Source organism: Helicoverpa armigera, chromosome 9 (genome assembly GCF_030705265.1).
Source record: "Helicoverpa armigera isolate CAAS_96S chromosome 9, ASM3070526v1, whole genome shotgun sequence".
NCBI classification, from domain to species: domain Eukaryota; kingdom Metazoa; phylum Arthropoda; class Insecta; order Lepidoptera; family Noctuidae; genus Helicoverpa; species Helicoverpa armigera.
The window spans coordinates 6,154,062-6,175,638 of NC_087128.1; the positions used below are offsets into that span (position 1 = coordinate 6,154,062).

General features: G+C 39.7%; 2 protein-coding genes across 2 annotated transcripts; one reads left to right on the forward strand and one right to left on the reverse strand.

The window, feature by feature from the left end:
* Window positions 1-57: 57 nt before the first annotated feature.
* Window positions 58-10,894, forward strand: LOC110370024 (nuclear pore complex protein Nup154). The gene is made up of 25 exons (XM_064036076.1): window positions 58-248; window positions 363-503; window positions 612-768; window positions 986-1,219; window positions 1,351-1,532; window positions 1,664-1,935; window positions 2,117-2,248; window positions 2,359-2,486; window positions 2,770-2,967; window positions 3,290-3,432; window positions 3,717-3,888; window positions 4,165-4,535; window positions 4,993-5,131; window positions 5,243-5,357; window positions 5,464-5,620; window positions 5,707-5,793; window positions 5,873-6,060; window positions 6,429-6,576; window positions 6,803-6,896; window positions 7,302-7,482; window positions 7,856-8,084; window positions 8,460-8,694; window positions 9,116-9,236; window positions 9,512-9,692; window positions 10,325-10,894. The coding sequence occupies exons 2-25, from the start codon at window positions 363-365 to the stop codon at window positions 10,394-10,396; spliced, it is 4,077 nt and encodes a 1,358-aa protein (XP_063892146.1). The 5' UTR covers window positions 58-248; the 3' UTR covers window positions 10,397-10,894.
* On the reverse strand, window positions 10,608-21,439 carry LOC110369909 (neural cell adhesion molecule 2). The gene is made up of 16 exons (XM_049839639.2): window positions 20,788-21,439; window positions 18,432-18,549; window positions 17,756-17,949; window positions 16,263-16,400; window positions 15,611-15,814; window positions 15,256-15,434; window positions 14,665-14,815; window positions 14,361-14,500; window positions 14,107-14,266; window positions 13,557-13,781; window positions 13,071-13,252; window positions 12,595-12,784; window positions 12,102-12,284; window positions 11,585-11,898; window positions 11,145-11,495; window positions 10,608-11,058 (listed from the first exon to the last, which is right to left on the reverse strand). Exons 1-16 carry the CDS (start codon window positions 20,861-20,863, stop codon window positions 10,996-10,998), a joined length of 2,868 nt encoding a protein of 955 aa, XP_049695596.2. The 5' UTR covers window positions 20,864-21,439; the 3' UTR covers window positions 10,608-10,995.
* Window positions 21,440-21,577: the final 138 nt, after the last annotated feature.

Here is a 21,577-nt window from a genome sequence, read left to right on the forward strand (position 1 = left end):
AGTTACTTACAACCCAAACTAAATATGGCTTGTGTATCCAAACGCATATTTCGTTTTTTTAACTGGCAGCATTGATCTTCAGCTAACCGTCGCGCTGCTTTGAACTAGCTTCTTTTATTTGTTATTGTGATGCCTGCCACTTTTTTAGCTTTTATATGCGGCTTGTGGGGTTCATAAATTCAGTTTCGTATTTATCAATTTAAAATATATTCAACTTATTTAGTGATTTTTGTGGACAATATTTTAAGGTATAAAAGTGTCATTTATGACAGATAATCTAACCTAAAAAGTAATATGAAAATCGTACAAAACTAGTCCAAACTTTGTTCATTTTGTGTATTGTTTTATAATGTTCTTTTTAGATGCCAAGTGTAATAAACAATAGTATTGACACAACACGTGTGGTGGACGGTACCAAAATGCAATTAGAATCATTGGAGTTGGCGGGTTGCACTCTAGACCGGTATATCAGTGCTGATAATTCGCGCCCTTCGTTTTTAGAGGTTTGTTGACTCATTTCTAACAAATGGCATGTTAATTTATAATACAATTGCATGATTTTCTATTAATCTGACCTATAATTCATTCATATGATTGTTATTGTTTTTTAGATAACTGGAATAGCCTCTCAAAGGATTCCAACATGCAGTGGTCTAAATGCAGGAGACTACAGAAACCTAGCTGCCCTAGTAAATCATCCCAGCTTGTCGCAATTGAAGATATTAAATAAAGTTCCACTGCCACCCGAAATTATGGAACACTTTGCCCGTATCCTTTTCATAACATCAAATTTTAACCTATTCTTGGTTTGTTTTATGTTAATTGATGTCACTGCCTTGATCCCCAAGGGTGCGGAAGTTAAATAAATGAGTTCATAGCTTGCGAATATCAATAAACATAATTATTTATTTAAGACATTTTCCTAAAATCAGTGAAAAATATATTTGTCATAATACTACTTTATTATCCTTATACATAACTACAGATATGCAATGCCACTGCCTTATGGGAGTGTTTCCAGAAATCAGCAGAGTTTGGCTGGCAATAGATAGCAACATATATGTGTGGGCATTTGAACACGGCAGTGATGTAGCATATTTTGATGGACTGGGAGAAACTATTGTCAGCGTCGGCTTGGTCAAGCCCAAGGCTGGAGTGTTCCAAAACTTTGTTAAATATTTATTAGTCCTCACAACCACTGTTGAAATAGTAGTCTTAGGTAAGATATTTTTTTTTAGTTGTGGGTATACAAGAATATTTAATTAGTATTTCACACATAGAAATCGCAAGTCACTCTATTTATAATTCAATCTCATAAGATCTAGTGTTTGAATTCTGTTTTTATTTCAGGGGTAACTTTTTCTTCTAGTAAAAATGATGGTTCAGGAGAATTGCAAGAGATACATCTAGTGCCAGAGCCTGTGTTTGTGTTGCCGACCGATGGTATATCTATGATGTGTGTCAAATCAACTGCCAATGGTAGAATTTTCATGGGCGGCAAGGATGGATGTCTGTATGAAATCACATACCAGGTATGATATCCCTGTTTGAAGGTCTTGATTTGATGTTATAATGTTTGCACACTTATTTTTCAGAGCTATTCTGCATCTGCCTTAAAAAAAGAAACTAATTTATATCAAAACACTATACAAATTGTTTTCAGGCACAACTAGGGTGGTTTGGAAAACATTGTAAGAAAGTTAATCATTCTACAAGTACACTATCATTCCTTATGCCAACGTTCCTCAGTGCGGCCTTGTATGACGAGGACCCTATAGTTAAGATTGAAGTAGATAATTCAAGACATATTCTGTACACATTAAGTGAAAAGGGATGTATAGAAGTATTTGACTTGGGTGCCGATGGAGAAGGCCTGAGCAGGGTTGTGAGACTCACACAGGGGAAAATTGTTTCATCAGCTTTTGATATTGTCAAGTAAGTCAACAGAAACATATAACAATACAATTTATTATAATGATCAAATTGAAAAAGAACTTGTTTGCTTATCTAACAGTTCACTTTAAAAATGTTGTGTCCTACTTAAAAATAAGATAAGTAACTTTACGTTGGATGATTATGTTTTTATTAATTTCTTATATAATACATTATATTTTAGAACACTGGAACCCAGCAACTTCAAGCCAGTTGTGTCAATATCAGCAGTTGAGCAATCAGAATCAGATCACCTGAATTTAGTGGCTTGTACTCAGACTGGAGCTCGACTGTATTTCACTACTGGAAGTGCAGAGTAAGTAAAATTTTCAGTAAATTATGCTATTTATTGTAACCCTGAAATACTATATTTATTATTTGATTGATTTTAATTATACCTTCTAATATGTTCCTTTATAATTCCAGTCTAAGTCATGGTAACACGCAAAGGCCACTGTACCTGACATTGCTGCATGTACGTCTACCGCCTGGATTCACTCCTAACTCATCAGTATTGAAGCCCAAACAAGTACATAGTGCAGTTTACGAAAATGGTAAGACAATTCTGCTCTTTGATGACTACAAAATATGATTAATGTTTTATGTGTGTATGTAAAAATATTTTTCACTAGTTTTCGCCATTGCCTACTTCTTCAGTTTAACTGCTTTTGCTCCCAGATGAAAAATTATGAAAGTCAATATGTTATTCTGATATACATATAACATCAGGAACCGGCAAGTTTCATCATAATCCATTCAGCAGCTTTTTTTTGAAAGAACAAACATACATTTTCGCATTTATAATAAATCTCTTATTGATGAATTGTAATTTCCCAGGTTCGTTAGTAATGGTGTGCTCGGCGGGTGGCGGTGGCGAGGCGGAGACGCTGTGGTGCCTGTCGCGAGTGTTGGCATCCTCGGCCACCTTCAGCGAGTCACACACACTGCTGGCGCTGGACGGCCCGGCGTGGGCACTCACGGCGCTGCCTCATCATCACTCCAAGCATCTGTCGCCAGCTATGCTTACTAAGAAAGGTAAGGTAGCACTGCCCAAGGCGTTGATTCCGCCATTGTATAAAATAAATTCTACCTTTTTTTCCCTTGACTCTTCAACTCTTTGTGGGTCTTGGCCTCTATAATCGTCCTTCAATTGCCAAGAAGCTTGGAATAAATTTAACCATCAAGGAATTATGTTGTACCGAAAGGGTTAATTTACGTGATGTGTTATAATTTATTTTTTAATGCGAAAAAAGGCTTATTTATGACAGCCATGGTAATTTTATTTTCCATGGCTGATAGTTTATTTTCAAACGAGTTTTATATTTGTTTTTATTATCAATAATTTTCTATTTGTCAGAGGTGTGGAGCGTATCGCGCTGGGCTGTAGTGACGGGGGCAGGTGCCTGCATAGTGGAAGCAGGAGCGGCGCCCGACCTACTGCGAGCTCTACTGCGCGACTGTAGAGGACCTGAAGCTCATCCTGTTAAAGACTTCTTCCATGTATGCCTGAATTTTATATACACTTGCAAAGAATAGTATGCCAAAAACCCAATATCCGGCAAGGGACTTCGATTTTTGGTATATTAGGCAACAGAAAAAAAAAAAACAAAAATCATTTATTCAAACTTGGCTGCACACCAGCACTTTTTTAACGTCAAGAGAATATAATTAAGATTGATGATTGACACAATGATTTTTTCTTGCATTTCATAGATATACGGTATTCAGTCGAATACAATGTCGATATACGATACAATTTTTATAACATTGTCCTCATTTTCCAGTTGTACAGTGTAGAGCAAGCGTGTGCATGCGCGTTGTTCTTAGCTTGCGAAGACGTCACCAGTGGCGACCTGTCCATCAGCGAGTGGGCGACGCGGGCCTTCTTCCTGTACGGCAGCCAGCTGGCGCCGACACCTATGTTCCAACAGCCTTCGCAAATGCCTTCTACTATAAGTAAGTAGAAATAATTATATTGGACTTAAATCACTACATAGTATAAAACAAAGTCGCTTTTTCCCTATGTCTCTTTGTACGTTTAACTCTTCAAAAATACGCAACTGATTTTCATGCGGTTTTTTTTATCAGATAGAGTGTGTTTAAGAGGAAGGTTTATATGTACAATGACATCCATTAAATAGTGGGGAAATACTGTTATCCCGTGCGGAGCCGGGACGGGTCGCTAGTACCATTATTTAGATATTTTTTTTACTTATAACTTGCCATTCACAGATTCGCCCAAGTTTTCGCCGCGCCAAATGTCAACCCCGATGTCTATGAGGGGACCCCAAGGTCAAATACAACAAGGGAAACTGAACCAGTCGTACCAGGCAGGCCCTATGAACCAATCCTTCCCTGGATCACCGAATCAGACCATGATGCCTCCTCAATCACCATTCCATCAGAGCATGTTGAGCCCCGGTTTCAACCAGTCGTCCTTTGTGGGCAATATGAGTCAGCAGCAGAGAGACCCGAACTTCCCGATGCAGATAGAATATAGCGCGAAACATAATGGGCTTTACATCTACATTGGCAGAATCTTGGCTCCCATTTGGGGCTTGAAATGTGTGACTACTGAGAAGTCAGCTGATCGTAAAGAATTTGTAAGTGACTTAATAAAATCGCCTTATAAATACTTATATTAACCTCTCCACTCAGAGACATTTAATGGTTACTTAAGCCATTCCTTAGTGAAGGATTTGTATGACATTCCGTCACTAAGGAGTGACTTAAGTAATCATTTAAGGCTCCAGCAGACAGGATGCTTATGCGTAGACGTAAGCGTAGTCACGCGCTTAGTTACGGCGTAACCATGAGTTGTAATGTATGGAAATGTATGAGACAGGCCACACCGCTTGCGTAACGTAGACACGCGCGTCGTTACGCAAGCGGTGTGGCCTGTCTCATACATTTCCATACATTACAACTCATGGTTACGCCGTAACTACGCGCGTGACTACGACGTGGTTACGCATACGCATCCGGTCTGCTCGAGCCTTAAATGTCTCTGAGCGGGGAGGTAAATCCAAATTCTTAACATTTATAATGTTTTAAATACAGATGAGTAGCAAAGTGACCGGCGAAGACTGCGCCTACATAGTTCAGAAGTTGCAGCGCGTTGCTGCGTTCATGCAAAGAACACTCGCGCCTCCGCATTCCGATGAGCACGCCTCCCTACAGGCTCTTAAATTATTTATTAGTAAGTTTTACCTATACTTCACATATTTCTTCTGATCAAGTTTTTTTGACAAGTTTTTTTGGGTAATTTTTATATCACTAGATAGATCTATAAGTCGTGTTTTCTTTACAGCAATGGCGATAGAAATGTTAAGTTTATGGAAAGTGCTCTGTGAGCATCAGTTCCACGTGATCGCCGCTAGTCTTCCGCCTGAACAACAGAACGCGTTGCAGGCTGCTAGTTATAGGTAACAATAGTTTTTACACACAATATTAGTAACATATCCAAGAACAGTGAACTGTTATATTGACTTTACTAACACTTTAAAACTAAATATATGTATTGTTCTCCAGAGAATTACTGGTAGGTGGACAAGAGGTAGCGTGCTTGCTCCTCGGGTCTCTAGTCGCCGGATATTTGAGAGACAACGCCTCCGTTGACGGCATCTCACAAAAACTGAGACAGCTCTGCCCCACATTGTATAGACAAGAAGACGCGACTTGTTCCAAGGTATGAAGACATTTTGTTATTAATTTAAATAATACAAAAAAATCATATATTTCAGTGGCAATTATATCAATAACTTATTATTTCAGGCGAATGAACTGCTAATATTTGCAAAACATCAGAAGAATCCAGCTGAAAGGGAAGAAATGCTGCAGCATGCGCTGAAATTATGCAAAGTATGTACAAAAATACTCAAGCATCATGTATCGTAAAATATTTTAAACATACATACTAAACCATGTCGTTTTATTAAAGGATGTAGCACCGAACGTGAATCTGCCATTAGTTTGCTCGAAACTGGTATCAGCCGGTTTTTACTCGGGCGTGGTGGAGTTGTGCGTCGCTTGTGCATCGAAGCTGGACCCGCAGGACAAAGCTGTGCATTACTATAAGAGCGACCAGCCCTCGCAGGATAGGGAGGGACACTTTATTTATTATAGAAGGTAGGGAGATGGCCACTTTTCATTATAATCATTAGTCTTTAATTGGCTGACTATGGTTGTCAAGATACGATATATTTTGTTATTGTTTTTTTTATTTTTGTTAATGTGGTTTGCAAATTTTGCGGTCAGCATATTCCTGGTTATGCTACACCTAGATTTTTAGTAGAAATCTAAAACTAAATCTTTCGTCATCAAAATTAAGCTATTTTGTGTGTTAAATATCAAGCTCATCTTTGGCGTGATGAATTATTTTGTGTGTTAAATATCAAGCTCATCGTTGGCTTAATGATCTAATTTGTTTAGATTAATTAATTTGTTTAGATATCCAAGCAAAATGTAAGTTTATCTTCCGACTTTTGGTATTTCAGAATGGAAATTTACCGGGAAGTATGCTCTGCTTTAGAGCGCTTGTACGAGCGCAGTGCAGAGGCTTCAACGAGCGAACCTGCGCCTTTGCGCTCACAGCCAAACAATGATAACATACTTACTATGTCTCCTGCTGACGCTAACTATCAGGTAATATAATTATTAACTATTTGATTTTTGTAACTTCTTCCCGTACAAAATATGTAGCCTATGTGACTTGGGGATAGCCTAGCTTTCCAACAGTGAAATAATGTTTCAATTAGAATTTAAATCAATTAGATTCAGAACTTTCGGAGCCTTTAAACAGACAAAAAAATATCCTCTTCATTATATTAGTATAGATAACTGGATGTTACATATTTATACTTATTTACAGGGAAGGAAACTAGTTTGGGAGTGTCTTTCTCGAGATGACGAACTCCTTCACGTCGCAGTATACGAGTGGCTGGTTTCTAAGCACCTAGGATCAGGTATGTTCATACTCATTACCTATACAATCATTTTATTAGATCAACCATCTTGAAATATCGTATAGTTTCCAATTATTCCGTTATTGTTCTGTTCTAGCTTGATCATTTGCCCGTTATCAGATACTTAAATTTTAGTATTTATGTTTTCGTGGCTAAATATTATAGAAAAATATAATATTTTTAAGAACCAGATGCAGCTTTATTTAACAAGGAAATAACAAGAAATAGTTTCAATATGAAAATTAACTCAAATTGATAAAAAGCGCGCCAAAATCGTATTCCTGTCAAATTGTAACATATCTTGTCACAATGATTTTCGAAAAAAGAATCCTCCAAACAGCTCGGCTGAATGGCGGAGTATCTATGGTCGTAACCACTGGCAGCTAACAATATGTATTATTTCAGAGCTTTTGTCCCTGGGCACGGCGCCGCCCGCTTCGTTACGTACATACTTACAAGCCGCCGCGCGGTCAGCCGCGCCGCCCGCCGCGCTGCATCTACTCGACTTGCTGTGGAAGGTGCTGGAGAAGAGCGGCGACCATCTAGCGGCTGCGAACGTTCTGGAAGGACTCGCTACTAGACCTGGGTAAGTGCGGGCTTAGACAGCTTGTTGATACAAACAAATGTGGTTATGTTAGTTTGTGAATGGTAATATGAAAGATGTCGGATTGATATCACTTTTATGTCAGAGGTTTTCAGGATGTGTAATTATTTGTAAGATCGGTCTTTGTAGTTGTTACTACTACCAGGAGGTCCATAAGACTTCCAGACGTTGTGGCCGTGAAACCCCCAGCCATAAAATCAATTTGCCATGGTAATAAGTGTCTACATTGTTACTGTCCTTCAAAGCCTCGTTAAGCTTTTGCAATGATCTGCGCACGATACGATGCGCAAAGCTACTTCCGCCGAGCGCCAAAGATTTGAGGTGGTATATGTAGCAACATGTTGTATGTGTGCAGTTCGGGCGCGACGCTATCGGCGCGCATGGCGTGGGTGTGCGCGGGCGTGGTGTGCGTGCGCGGCGCGGGCGCGGGCGGCGGCGAGCTGCTGCGGCGCCTGGAGGAGGCGGCCGAGGTGGCGCGCGTGCAGCAGCTGGTGCGCGCCGCCGCCGCCGCGCTGCCGCCGCCGCGCCAGCCGCCGCCCGCCGTCATGCAGCGCCTCGACGACGAGCTGCTCGAGATCACGCAGGTACACTACAACCTAATCATGACTTTCAGGTAATGTTGCACGTCAAAGGCGATTCATCTAATCTAAATTAGTCCTACAGCCGCAATAGCATTTTTGGTAAGTAAATACTCTAGTCTCAGCCTGTGATCCTACACGTGGTTTGAAAGTACACTACTACTTTCTCTTAGATACTTCAACGCAAATACTGCTATTCCTTTTACTATAATCACCTCTCCGATTAAAAGTTGAGATCATATCATTTTAGGATTTAGAAAATGTGATAACTACATCAACACAAAATAATGACCCGAAAGTTAATTACCTTTCCGGGAAATACATATTTAGTGTTTATTTTGTCCATGTATCTATGTGCTAACTTTATTCAAATTATTCTAGCTGTATGAAGAATACGCGGACCGCTACAACCTGTGGGAGTGCAAGCTCGCAATCGTACAATGTTCTGGTCACAACGACGCTCTGTTAGTTGAGAACATTTGGAGCAACATCCTCGCCGAAGCTGAGGCAGCCGCTAGGAACCTGCCCACACCTGACGAGAGACTGGCCTCCGTACTCAGCAAGCTCACTTCTCTTGGTCGGGAATACGTGAACACGGGACATTGTTTCCCATTATGTGAGTTATTTACGTCAATTATGGTTAACTAGCTTCCGCCAGCGGCTTCGCCACGTGGTGTGTTGATAAAAAGTAGCCTATGTGTTAATCCAAGGTATCACCTATCTATGTACCAAATTTCAATCAAATCGGTTCAGCCGTTTTTGCGTGATTGAATAACAAACATACTTCCATACATTCTCACAAACTTTCACATTTATAATATAAGTAGGATTTCACAGGTCAGGTCAGCAATATCTGGCAGAAATTTTAAGGAGACTTTATCTGACAGATAGTACAAAAATCAGATAACTAACTGACACTATCGATAACCAGTGAAACTGGGCCTTTTCCTATTTACTAGCGCCTTATTTAATTATGTTGTAAGAAATATGTATATTCAATGTTTTTCATTACAATAATTGAGTGACTTTTTCCTTAGATTTCATTGTACGTCAACTGGAGATAATGAGCTGTAAGCTTCAAGCGGATCGAGGGATGGTGTTTAGAACAATTTTAAATATTGGTGTGTCGTTGGAGCAAGTCCTTGACATCTATATCAAGTGAGTATCACTTGTTTCTATATTGTAGCTGATTTTGAATAACGATTATGAAAACTTGTTTCATATCAGATGTATCAGATCAGTAACATATGTATTGACACGATTCCTTTTACGATTTGAAGACTGTTCTATACACACCTTTTTTTATTTATACCTATTACACATATGTTTTACCCACAGCATGTATGTACAACTGGTTCCGTACACACTTTTTTCAAGTCTCCTCATCATGTACAAAATTCTTTCGATAAACATAAACATATGCTACGTAACAGGCTGGTGAGCGTGAACGAGCGCGTGTGGCTGGGCTGCGGCGACGAGTCGCACGTGTGCCGCGCCGCCGCGCTGCTGCTCGAGAGCGCCCGCGCAGACCTCGCGCCTCTACCGCCAGCACTGCGCCGCCGAGCTCTAGCGAGATGCAAGGACCTGCACGAGGCCGCGCTCTCCGCGTTACAGGTACAATACTGCTTAGCTTTTTAGTAACTAGCTTCCGCCCGCGGCTTCGCCCGCGTATAGTTCGGTTATATCGCGTTTCCAAGAGAATTCTTCAAAAATCCGGGATAAAACCCATCCTATGTTCTTTCTCGAAGTCAACTCTGTCTCTGTACCAAATGTTATTAAAATCAGTTCAATGGTTTAGACGTGAAAGCGTAACAGACAGAGTTACTTTCGCATTTATAATATTAGTAGGGATTACACTCTTTAGCAAAAAAAGACGGCCCACCTACGATAGTCGAATGTATCTTGAAAAGGTTTTCACGATTGCTATATTACCATCAAAAGGACATGAGTAAGAGCGTGCCAATTTTTTTTATATACTCTTTTACATGGGCTAACTACCTGTTATCATATTTCAACCACTGTTAGGTTAACTTCTATATATTTGTTTAAGTGTTTTATAAATCGTATTTTTATGATGAATTACGAATTTATTATTCGGGAATAACGAATAACTCAAAAATAGGAAGAATAGAGTGTGTTAATTAATAAAATCATTCGGATAATACGGTTATCCATACATACGGTTCCATTTATTATTCATACATATCAAATAAGGCATCTAATTTGTACTAATTGTTTTGTTCCAGGCCCGACCGAACACTCAACGCCTTATAGATCGTCTCTCCGTGGCGCAGGCGCATCTAGACCGCATGGATTGAAACTAGTTATAATTTTAGCGTAAGTTTATTCAGTTGGTATTAAGTTTATACACGTGCACTTAATACAACGTCTTATAGAATATCTGATTATTACTCGCTTCATATTGATCAATTTTATGTTTTTGTTTAAACATTAATCGAAATTGTTAAAACCATCAATTGTTGTTTGTGCTAAATTAAAAGGATTTCCGTAAAAAAAAGAAACAAAATATTGATTGACTGACATAAAATTTTATATTTCCATAATTTACTAAACATACAAAAAGTCATACAGTAATTATAATTAATTATATAATTTGCTAATATAATAAACTATTGTCTGTTAACATAATCTTTGCAATGGCAGTGACATCAAACATTCTCCTCATCAAATTATGTCAAATGTACAAATATGTTGAATCATGTGCATAATTATAAAAATATAAGTGATTATGCATCGAAAGGCACTATGAAAATGGTTTCTATTTTTGTAAATAAACGATGATAATTTGAGAACGATTCTGAGTTTGATTTTGTACCTCGTGGTGGTACGTGAAATGCTTAATGAGATCTAATAAGTATATCGGGCGTAAATTAAATCAAAATATTCTATTTAATATTTACAATCCAGATTCCCTAGGGGTGAAATAAGTTTGGAAACCGCCAGTAGTACTCAGCGTGTCCTTTAAATTAACAAAAGTTTGATATTAATGATAAATGAATAATGGCTGAACTATGAAGAGTCTTCATCGAAAGGGTTCGTATTTACCTGATGGCCTGTATGATGTTCGTCGTCCGGGTAAGAGTACACTCCGCTGTGCTGCGCTCCGCTGATCGTGGGCAAACCCACTGTATTCATTGGAGACGTAACTGTATTATTGTACTGATGCTTAGTAGGATCTCTTCCTACGGAGTTCTTCCTTATGACTGTAGTGTAAGTAGGTGCTGACTTAGTGGGCATATCTTTTATTTTGGTTCCTGCGCGGTAAGTACCGAATTCGTCCGGAGGAGGCGGCAGGGAGAATCCGTCGGACGTTTGCGTAATTTCCGAAGTCTCGTCACTCAGTTCCTTTGCAAGTTTGTGCCGCATTTTTCTAGGCATCGTGTAGAATGTGTTCATCTGGGAAATACGATAAAAATTTACGTAAATAACTAATTAAACCTATGTTATATGAAAACCTGGTAACTGCGAGTGACGCGTATCCTTACCGGTCTAGGCACGTTATAATTAGTTTCAGGCGGTAGATGCAAAACTAGATGATCGCACAGAGCGTCCATTTCCCTCTTCCTGCTGATATTTTGCAGTGAGTGCACCCTGCAGGTATTATGTCTGGGCACATCGCACTTGACGGCATCTTGTTCGGCCATGTCGTGCATGTATCGCGCGGAGTGGAACGAGCTCGTCCGTCGCACGTCGAAGTTCTTCGAAGGGTGACGTGATACAGCCCGACGGAAGGAGTCCGTCCGTCGAACGTTGCACTCGCTGCCTTCGTCGCTGTCGTGGTATGTCTCGCAGTTTGATTCTGGAATACATGTTTTTATGTAATCTTTAAGGTCTATATTTTTTCGCTGGATACCCACGCACTCGACTCGAACCGACACCCTTTTTTCAAACTATATACCTGATTTTTATGCGGGTTTATCCTCAATGTGGAACGCCATGAAGCTGGGACAGATAGTGGTTTATCGTATGCAAGAGATAGCCAGATTCAAATCAAACATCAACCTTCAGTATTGTAAGCGCAGAGCGGCGGGTCGGACATGCCGTGCGGCAGGTCGAGGCGGGAGCTGCGCTCGTAGGTGCACAGCACGAGGCCGCACGCCGCCAGCGCCACCAGCGCCACCCCGCCGCACAGCGCCAGCGCCAAACTCGTGATGTTCTTCACGCTGCTCGACGTCACTGATGGAACTGGAACAAAAATGTTAACACTAGAAAGACCAAGGCAGCCAAATTAGAATGGTTGGTAAGTTACAACTATGGTTTTGATACAAAAACCAAATTGGCAATAAACATTAAAGTTCAGTTGCTTTGATATAAGTTGGTGATGGTTAACGACAGTAGTAGCAATTTCTATGGAATCATCGCCTAAAGTTGTCTTAGGACTAGAGGGAGTCAAGGGGCCTACGTATAACGTAAAGTGATCCTTCTCAATCAGGCTGTATGTAGTGTCATAGAAATCACAAATACAAAAAGTCTTAAGTCTAGTAAAATTACGTACTTATTTCTTCACTGATTATACTGTCCTTGTCAATCACAACGACTTGGCTGTCCCCTTTATCGTTGAAAGCGATGATATTAAACTTGTAGGTCTCGTGGCTCGGCTCTTGAATCATAAATGTCGGCTCCAAAGCTATTATTGATACCAGCTGCTCTTCCGTATCTAATGCTTCTACGATGAATTTGAATTTCTGAAAGAAGAAGTAATAGAATTGGTCATTTTAAATTGTAGTCCTATTCTTGTCTTCTTCAATAATCTACGTTATCAATCAGATCTGTATCAGTCTAATCAAGGGTTATTGGATTGCCCGAGTAATTAGGCCGAAGAGGTCAGATAGGTAGTCGCTCCTTGTAAAACACTGGTACTCAGCCCATCCGATTAGAGTGGAAACCGACCTAAAACATAGTTGGGAAAAGGCTCGAGAGATGATGATGATCAGTCACAAATGAACTTAGTTTCTACGAATGGAATCTTACCTGAGGTAATCCCCCATCGTGGCCCTTCTCGCAGGTGACTACAATTTCGTTCTCTGTGTTCTTCTTAGCTTCGCAGTTTGTAGGGGGGCGCGGTATAGTCTCGTCAGTCACGAGGAAGGTGCACGGACTGTGGTCCAGCCCTTTGGTGGGCACATCGTTTTGACCCCAGCAGAATATTGTACCTGGAAAAAGGTTCGGTCAGTTTATAAAGTTACTGATTGCTAAAATTCATCTTTGACTACCTTATAAAACGAGGACTTGAAAAAGTACCAGCTTACTAGATAACTTACTAGGTAGGTAGTACTAGGCTAAACTACTAAATGGTCTGGTAATGGTAGGTACAAAAGCCAGTATTTTTTAACACCACTGTTACGACGACGACGACGATGATACGACGGTGAAGGTTTATTTGTCATACCAACGCCTTCTTTGATAGAATTTGAGATTTTAGTATATTTTTATACCATTCTATATCTAATAACTTACTGAAAGCAGTCCCATTAGGCCGTTGATACAGCAGCGTATTCTCTTCCGTCTCAATCGTATCATGCGGGTGGTTTTTCAGCGAGCTCACATTAACTGCCTCGTTGACCAGCACCCAGCGGTACGAGGTAGGCGCAGGGTTAGCGTTCACGTTACAGGTTATGTTGATGCCTTCGTTCTCGCCTACACCGTATTCAGCTAAAGTTTCGTCGGCGCAGTAAGCGGGATCTGCAAGTTGTGTTTTACATGAAGATAAGTGTTTTAAGGAAATGGGTGAAAGATAGAAAATGAAAAAGTTGAATATTAAAAAGTTAATTATATTAAAGTTGTTATTTTTACATAACAGGTACATGTAAAAAAAAAACGACTTCAATAATACACTCCTATCTCTAAAACTTTCTCCTAAGTCTGACTATGTCAGTCTGTAAAATCAACTCAACCAAGTGTACATACAAACGTAGGTACATAATCATACATAAAAGACATATCGAGACCTCCTTTTTTTAAGTCTGAAATGGTCAGAAATAACAAATATCCTATAAGTGTTACTTACAAGTGACGTCGACATTAATAGGATCACTGTACGTTGAGCCTTCGTTATTATTGGCGACGCACGCGTACTCGCCCCCGTCGCTTTCTGATATATTCTTCAGTTCCAAAACCGGCTGAATCGTGTCCTTTGCATCCTTTTCAGCGTTCATTATCATGTCTTCCTAGAAATCAAATATTGGTTTACACAAACATTTATATGTATTTTGAACCTAGGAACGTGTACCTATATAAAGTCTAACTTAAAAAAAACATTACCTTGTGGAAAAAGAACAGCTCATAAATAGCAGGATTGGCTTGGTAGTTGCAGGCTAGTGTCAAATTGGAACCCTTAACGACAGCTATGGTGTTATTGTTAATTTCATGCCCTTCTGTAGCGATTTCTAATATTGGTGGATCTGAAAACATTATTCAAATTTTAAGAATTAATTATGAACTTCAGATAACTTTACACTCTCTCTTTTTACTCTATGGGTACATACCTGAAATAAATGAATTTTCTTTTATATATTTTTAAGTACTAAATGATCATCTATTCTAGATCTTTATCATGAATACTCACATAACACAGTGAGGGGTAGTGGTTGCGCACACACAAACTGATCAGCGCCGGGGCGATGCGTAGGCGCACAGCACGTGATCTCCGACTCATCGTATTTCCGGTCTATCGTCAGCTGGATCTCGCTGGTGACCAGCCGCTGGGACGGCTCAATCTAAACGTCCGTCATTTGTTATGATACAATATTATTTACCTCAATTATCCTGATTAACCTTACCGGTGAAGTGAAATGACTTTGTTACAAACTTTTTTATAATATGATAATGATACCCTTCTATAAATAACTCGGACACTTCTGAAAGACTACCAATTATTTGGGCATCGTTAGCAATCGAAAGCGGAAAAGTACAATTTGTTGATTGCCTAGAGCAGATTCGTGAATCTTAACACTGGCTTTTGACACGTGAATGCGAATAGGTCATATTCACGTGGCGATCGTATCTCCGTTATTTTATTGAGCTTCACCTAGCCTTACTTACTACAAATTAATCTGCTACTTTAGAATAGTAAATCAAAAGCATAACTCAACATACCTATGTAAATACATATATAGACAGCTTAAAAGATCCATTTTAATTTACGTTTGTTACTTACAGTAATTTTCTGCTCTAAGTTAAGTAGCTGGTTGTTGGAAAGCCTCCATATAATGGGCGGCAGGGGGCGAGCGCCCAGCACGCGGCACTGCAACGATAGGGCTTCACCCGCGCGCACTCGCCCTATCGCACCATCTGCGTCCGGAGCCTCGCTTCGAACTGACACCAGGTCAGGGGGTACTGGGGATGACAAAGAATTAGGTGGACAAGTGCAAAAGACTGCAGAAAACGAAAAAACGGGTCGTGTATAAACAAATATTTAGATAGGCAGATATCAGATATCTAGCTGAAGATTTATTGGAATACCCAAAAGGGCAGGGAAAAATTTCGTGCTCCCAATACCAAATGGTACTTACAGTACATGTCTATCGTTATATCTATAGTCAGCGGCGGGGTCTTCTCATTATTCTTGGCTAAACAAGTGAAGACTCGGCCGTGGTCTTCTCGCTGTAGGGGCCCGTATATCAGGTCGCCGCGCACGCGGTGTTCCGATAGCGGAGTTATATTGTTCTTCAGAAAACGTTTCTCTGTCCACCATGATAGCGACGCTAGCGGTTTACCTAAAAAGTTATGATGGAAGAACAAATTATAATAATGTGCAGGTGTTTAATTGGGAAGTAATCCTCAATAAGTAATCCTAATTAGGGAGGTAAGCATCAATACGGGCAAATTCCGTTACTCGTGACTCTGTAACCTTCCAACCACATTACGTAAAGTAGCCCTTATTATGCAATTAGGTTTTACAGCGACAGGTTAGCTTCATTACGAAGCATCCTATTAAGATCGGTGTCCAGATTAAGTGCATAATAGCTGAATTGACTGATGCCTGAACACATTGAGAGTTCGAGCAGGCGGAGATTAGTCAATCGCTCCACGTTCATTCATGCTTGCATTAATCATCCCATTGACTGCGGTCAAACCAAGTGGTATCGAAGATACTAGACGGTTAAAGTCGATCATTCTGTCTGAGGTCTTTGTGTGAACAAAGTTGCATTGTTAAAGTGTTACCTCCATAAGCGACGCAGGCTAGTTGGACGGTGTTCCCCACGTAGTAAGGTCCCACGTTCTGACTCGTGTTGACGCCAGCGCTCGCCTTCGCCACTTGAGTGCCGTTCTCATGCACCACCCAAAGATGGCGCGGTGGCTCTACGATTTATAAAATAAAAAGACGAAGTTATTTTTTACTGTTTACCAAATTTCTAACTTGTACAAATTTAGTGGGGTAGGTAAATTACTAATAAGCCCATAACCAGCTGACATTTTCCTTTACGTCATTGCCTTAATCATCACCATCATCATGGTAATTAACCTTGGCATATAAATTAATATAAAAATGAAAAAGATCGTTAAAGGTGTTACTAAGCGTAATACACGCAAATTGCTTGCGAGATAAACCTACATACAATGTAACAGAGAGAAAAAAGGGAGACTGTTCCTAGTCTTTATACCTAGTTGGTACTTAGCGTGATAAAGGTCCCCCTGATGGCGGGTGAAACCGCGGCAAATAGCAGACATTAAACAGGATTTCAGCAGCGATTCCAATAACAATGAGTAGTTTTGCAAAAAACATTTTCCCGCAAGTTGTATTTAAAGGATGTGCAGTCACGATACATAAAATATTATGCTGTCCATAAAATTGACACAAGCAGAAATAACACGAATAGATCCCTATCCTGTCTATTCTTAGAATAGTGTAATGTCAGTAACCGAGCTAATTATTATGCTATTAATGATGTAATGTTTACGTCGCGCAATTGTTTAATAAATGGAGCGAGCAGTTCCGGCGCAGTCAGCTTCCTCATTAGCCTCGCGGACCAATTAACTGAACCGCCGCTATTCTGCGGGATAGGTAAATTTCAGTTCGGCTCGTTACACACGCCTTTGTTCGTTATTTGCATGATGTAAAAACAGAAATATTTTTCAAACCTTCACCGACTTGTTGACATATTTTTGCAGATAAAGCCAATAAGTTATTGCAAGGCTAGTCGATCTTATTATTTGTTCTTATCGGGGGGAAGTCCCGTAAGACGAATCTTAAACCCTATATAGGAAATTAGGTGCTGACTGATGAAGGCAGTTTTGTTGAATAATGATCCACTATGATTCATCTGACACTGGAGTTACCTGTGTCATAACGCTCACATTGATCCTATAGTCAGCTAAGTGCATGAGCAATTTGCACTCACATGCCACAAAGATCAGCGAATAAAGACGTTAACAGTTCACGTGTGTTACGCTAATTTCAGAATTGCTATCATTCCTTTTTTAAGTCCTACCTATGACCTTTCGTTGCAAAGCATGTAATACCTACTTGTAAACCATTAGTTCAAAAGGGAACTGTATGGATAAACTCATTATGGTTTGCAGCCTGTGCGTGGCAAAGGAGTTGGTAGCTAAACAAAACAGCGGTTTCAATAACCAAGGAAAACCTAGCAAGGCAAACGTCATCGATACGGAGGTTATCGATACTTGGATAGTCCCAGCAATAAATAGCAACTTACCGATAACGGCAAGATGGACGTGCGTTTTGTGCGCAGGGCTGGCTGCGAAGTCTGCGAGACAAGTATAGACGCCCGCGTCAGAGGGTCTGACGGTGACTATCTGCAGCTTGTCCTGTCCCTCGGTGTCGCCCGTCACCAGCCGGTAGCGCCCGCCTGACGATGTCGTACTCTGATCTCCACCGCGCAGGTCACGACTGCTGATGCATTGGATGTTATAGTAGGTATTTCTTACAAAATTAGCTGAGAAAATCTACAGGACCCTTGTTCATAACCCGTTCGACCCAGTCACATAAAAAACCCAAATCTTATTTACCCCCTTCGAGTTCGAACCCGTGACACAGCATAGGTCCTGTGACACAGACCAATCACTGAGTCACTAAATGTATTCTTGATTTCCATTAGCTTGAACAATGAATTAGGACGGAGGAGAGTACCATAAGGAGAAGATCGAATTAGGCTCAAGTTAACAATACGTAATTCAAATAAATAAATCATTCGCAGATAGATTATTAAAATTTATCCTAAGAAAAACGAGATAAGTAGGTATACCAGCGAGAATGGCAAAGCGTTAGCTATGTCTTCTTTATTGCAAATTGTGTTGAACATTCAAAGGCAGGACCGTTAAATACCTAACTATATAAAATTATGTAACATGAATTTAAAACAAATCAGTTACCTGTAGAATGCGGTAGTGGAACCATTTTTGTACCAAGCCAGTATATTGAGCTTATCGTCAGGCTTCTCCGCAGACACGTCGCATGGTAGCTCGACACTCTGCCCCGCCACAGCCTCAACTAAGACCGCCAGCCGAAACAAAGGATAAGTTATCTGTCTAGGCTTTTGAGTCCACAATAGTTTTTGAGGATATTGCATGCAATTATTTTGATGTGCATCATATTATATCGTAAAGCGAAAATTCTTCCGCAAAAACAACTAAGCAAGTAATGTAAGATCATAGCAGCTATGAAATAAGTAGGGTAAATATGCCAAATGTCGGCCTCCCCCCAAACTTCGGCCGTCTGTACATTTTCAGCTTGCATTCATTCAAAAGGTAATTAAGTGTTAGTTTTGCTCCTCGAATTGCAAACTTGGTTTATACTCTATACGTACAAATCGTTAATATCCGATTCTGTCACTTAATCTTCTCATACTGAGCGTCAGTAGCGATTGCGCCGTTGAAACATTAAATTCGCACGTAAAGTAGCTTACTCGAAGAGAATACTCACATTTTGGGGATTGATATTAGAACGATACAACATTTATTTATTTTTGTTTTAAGCATGATTATCACTAATGGGTTATTTTTACTATATTTTAAGATAATTTTTTCAGCGTTTTGCGTATATTTTTCAAGGAAAAATAGGAGGCCGTCATTAGGACAACAGTTTTGACTTAAAACCGGAGTCTCGGCCGTGGCCGACTTAAAGCCAATGCAGTCTATTTTATAAATTCCTATTGTACTAATTCCGTTGGCTTAACAAGAGAATTTGCAAAGCTTATAGGAAAATAGATGTTTTTTACGTTTAATAGCCAAATAACGGCCGGGGTGATATTAGTTGAATCTCGAGAAATAAGGTACAAGAAATAGGGGCCGACATTAGAATCGTAAATAATCGTAATGTCGACCAGCCTCTAAATTCAAGCGCCACTATACAGGCTGATGAAAAAATACTTTTATATTTTTTCATTTTCTCAAAATGAAATAATTTATTTATTATAATTCATTATATCGTAAAGGAGTTAAGTTTAAATGTAGGAGTTGACAGTTTTGTAGGCATGTTTATGGTAGCTTTATAGTTTGGGACTTGCTATCTATTAAACCGTTCTTATTAGCTTAAAAAATATAAATGGTTGGTCGTGAAAACGACTTTTTTTGTTTAGGGGAAACAAAAAAACATTTTACTATAAATTAAACAAATACAATTACAAATGTATACTTAGTATTATATTATAATTCTGCTAAAATAAATCATGTTAATAATATTTGTCACTGCCTTAATTTAAAACAGCCTATACCCGGCCGACATTTGGAAAAAACGCGACCGACCTTGGGCCGTGAATGGCCGACTTTAGGGTTTTTCTGTGCTCGACGCATCTAAGCCTTATTACTTTTTTCTTTTCGTAGAAATATCAATATTATGCCTATAAACATGACATAGATTAATCAAACTATCCAAAACCGCATCAGAAACTATCTTTCGTTGGAAACTGACGGTGCTATAGCGAACCACAATCAGAAAATCGCTAAGGGGGCCGACATTTGGCGTATTTACCCTATCTAATATTATATCTGAACCTACTAACTTCCGCCCACGGTTTCACCCGCAACTATGGGGAACTGCTTCCCGCAAATGGATAAAAAGTTACACATGTGTGATCTTGATATATAGGTATCTAATAGGTGCATATTTTACTGCCAAGTTTAGCGCAAGTAACTAACACAGACATTCCGTACCTATTACTTATTACTAGGATGTATTATTACATAGTTACACACGAAACTTTGTAAGTGTGTTTGTAACTTCTGCCTACTTACTTAATACTTAAAAATTACTGAATTGCCTTGACTGACACCTATTCAACGTTATTTAATAATCATAATAAACTTATTAATCTTGTACCTATATTTAATTACTACTACTATGCATAGATATCTAACAAATCTTTTATTTAATCTACCATAAGGTAGGTAGGTACCTATGTGTTTATTTTAGGAAGGAAGGTTTATAACATATAATATATCTGCTAAAAGTAAAGGCACTGATTCAGTGCCTTTACTTTTAGATTAGATTAGATAATAAAATAAAAAGTTGGGTATCTAGTGTTAAGGAAGCTTACAGGTCACTTATTCTAAGGACCTACATAGTACCGCCGGAAAACACCGCCACGTTTAAACCTAATCTGATTTACCTATTATTTCTATCCGAAACAGGCTTTTCTTGAGCTATTATATTATTATGGACTTATATCTAAGACTTAATTCATCACTTGTGTAGTATTAAAAAAAACTTCGTAATTTTACAAATTCTTACCTTTTTCATAGATTTCTTGTGCACATGTACATTTTATTACTAAAACGATCACCGTAAAATATATAAATCTATTCATTTTTACACAAATACTTCATGAACAAATATTTATTATTTCATGACACATTACAAAATTCGGAGTCCGAAATAAGTCGAAGAGGGCACGTCCCGATTGGGCGCAACGGACACGCGTTTCAATTGGCGCGCTCGGCCGCAATAACGATATCGCCGGTCCAGGGAGCGCGGGACTCCGCTACCGGCCGGCGTGCGCGGTCCCGAACGCTTCCGGAGCGCCGCCTGTCCCCGCGCGTCACGTCACGCCCGCCCTGCCTGCCGAACCATCATTTACCTTACACTTTTTAATTGGAGAGGTCAAAACAATTGGGTCACTTCATCTGGATTTATTTATTGTACAAACTGGGAAACATTTTATTTCGGGTAGTTATGTAGTTTCCGGTTAGCGCTGACCCTTTATGCGCCTTTGTGTGCACTCGTATCGGCTGGATGATCGTGCAAATTATGAATTTGCAGGCAGAGCGCATTAGCGTGGTGACCTCACGACCTGACCAAATGACGTGCCTCAGGAAACTACTTCCGACATCCGAATAAGAAGTAGCCTATCCTTTCTCAAACCTAGACTCTCTGTATGTACGGCTAAAGCCTGAAATTAGGCTAAATCAAGGTTTAGCTGGATACGGTTCTAGCGAAGGCGCAAGTAGCCGGCTACAGATTACAACTTAGTTGTATCCTCTTCTCAGGTTAGAACTAAGTGTGACCATCATCATAGCGGCTA

Coding starts and splice junctions, on each gene's coding strand:
- LOC110370024 (XM_064036076.1), top strand. CDS start 363: ATGCCAAGTGTAATAAACAATAGTATTGACACAACACGTGTGGTGGAC. Junction 5,794..5,872: donor ATGCGCTGAAATTATGCAAA/GTATGTACAAAA, acceptor GTTTTATTAAAG/GATGTAGCACCGAACGTGAA. Junction 8,695..9,115: donor GGGACATTGTTTCCCATTAT/GTGAGTTATTTA, acceptor CTTTTTCCTTAG/ATTTCATTGTACGTCAACTG.
- LOC110369909 (XM_049839639.2), bottom strand. CDS start 20,863: ATGAATAGATTTATATATTTTACGGTGATCGTTTTAGTAATAAAATGT. Junction 16,401..17,755: donor CGTCCATCTTGCCGTTATCG/GTAAGTTGCTAT, acceptor TATAAATCGTAG/AGCCACCGCGCCATCTTTGG. Junction 12,785..13,070: donor ACGATGGGGGATTACCTCAG/GTAAGATTCCAT, acceptor TTCTTCTTTCAG/AAATTCAAATTCATCGTAGA.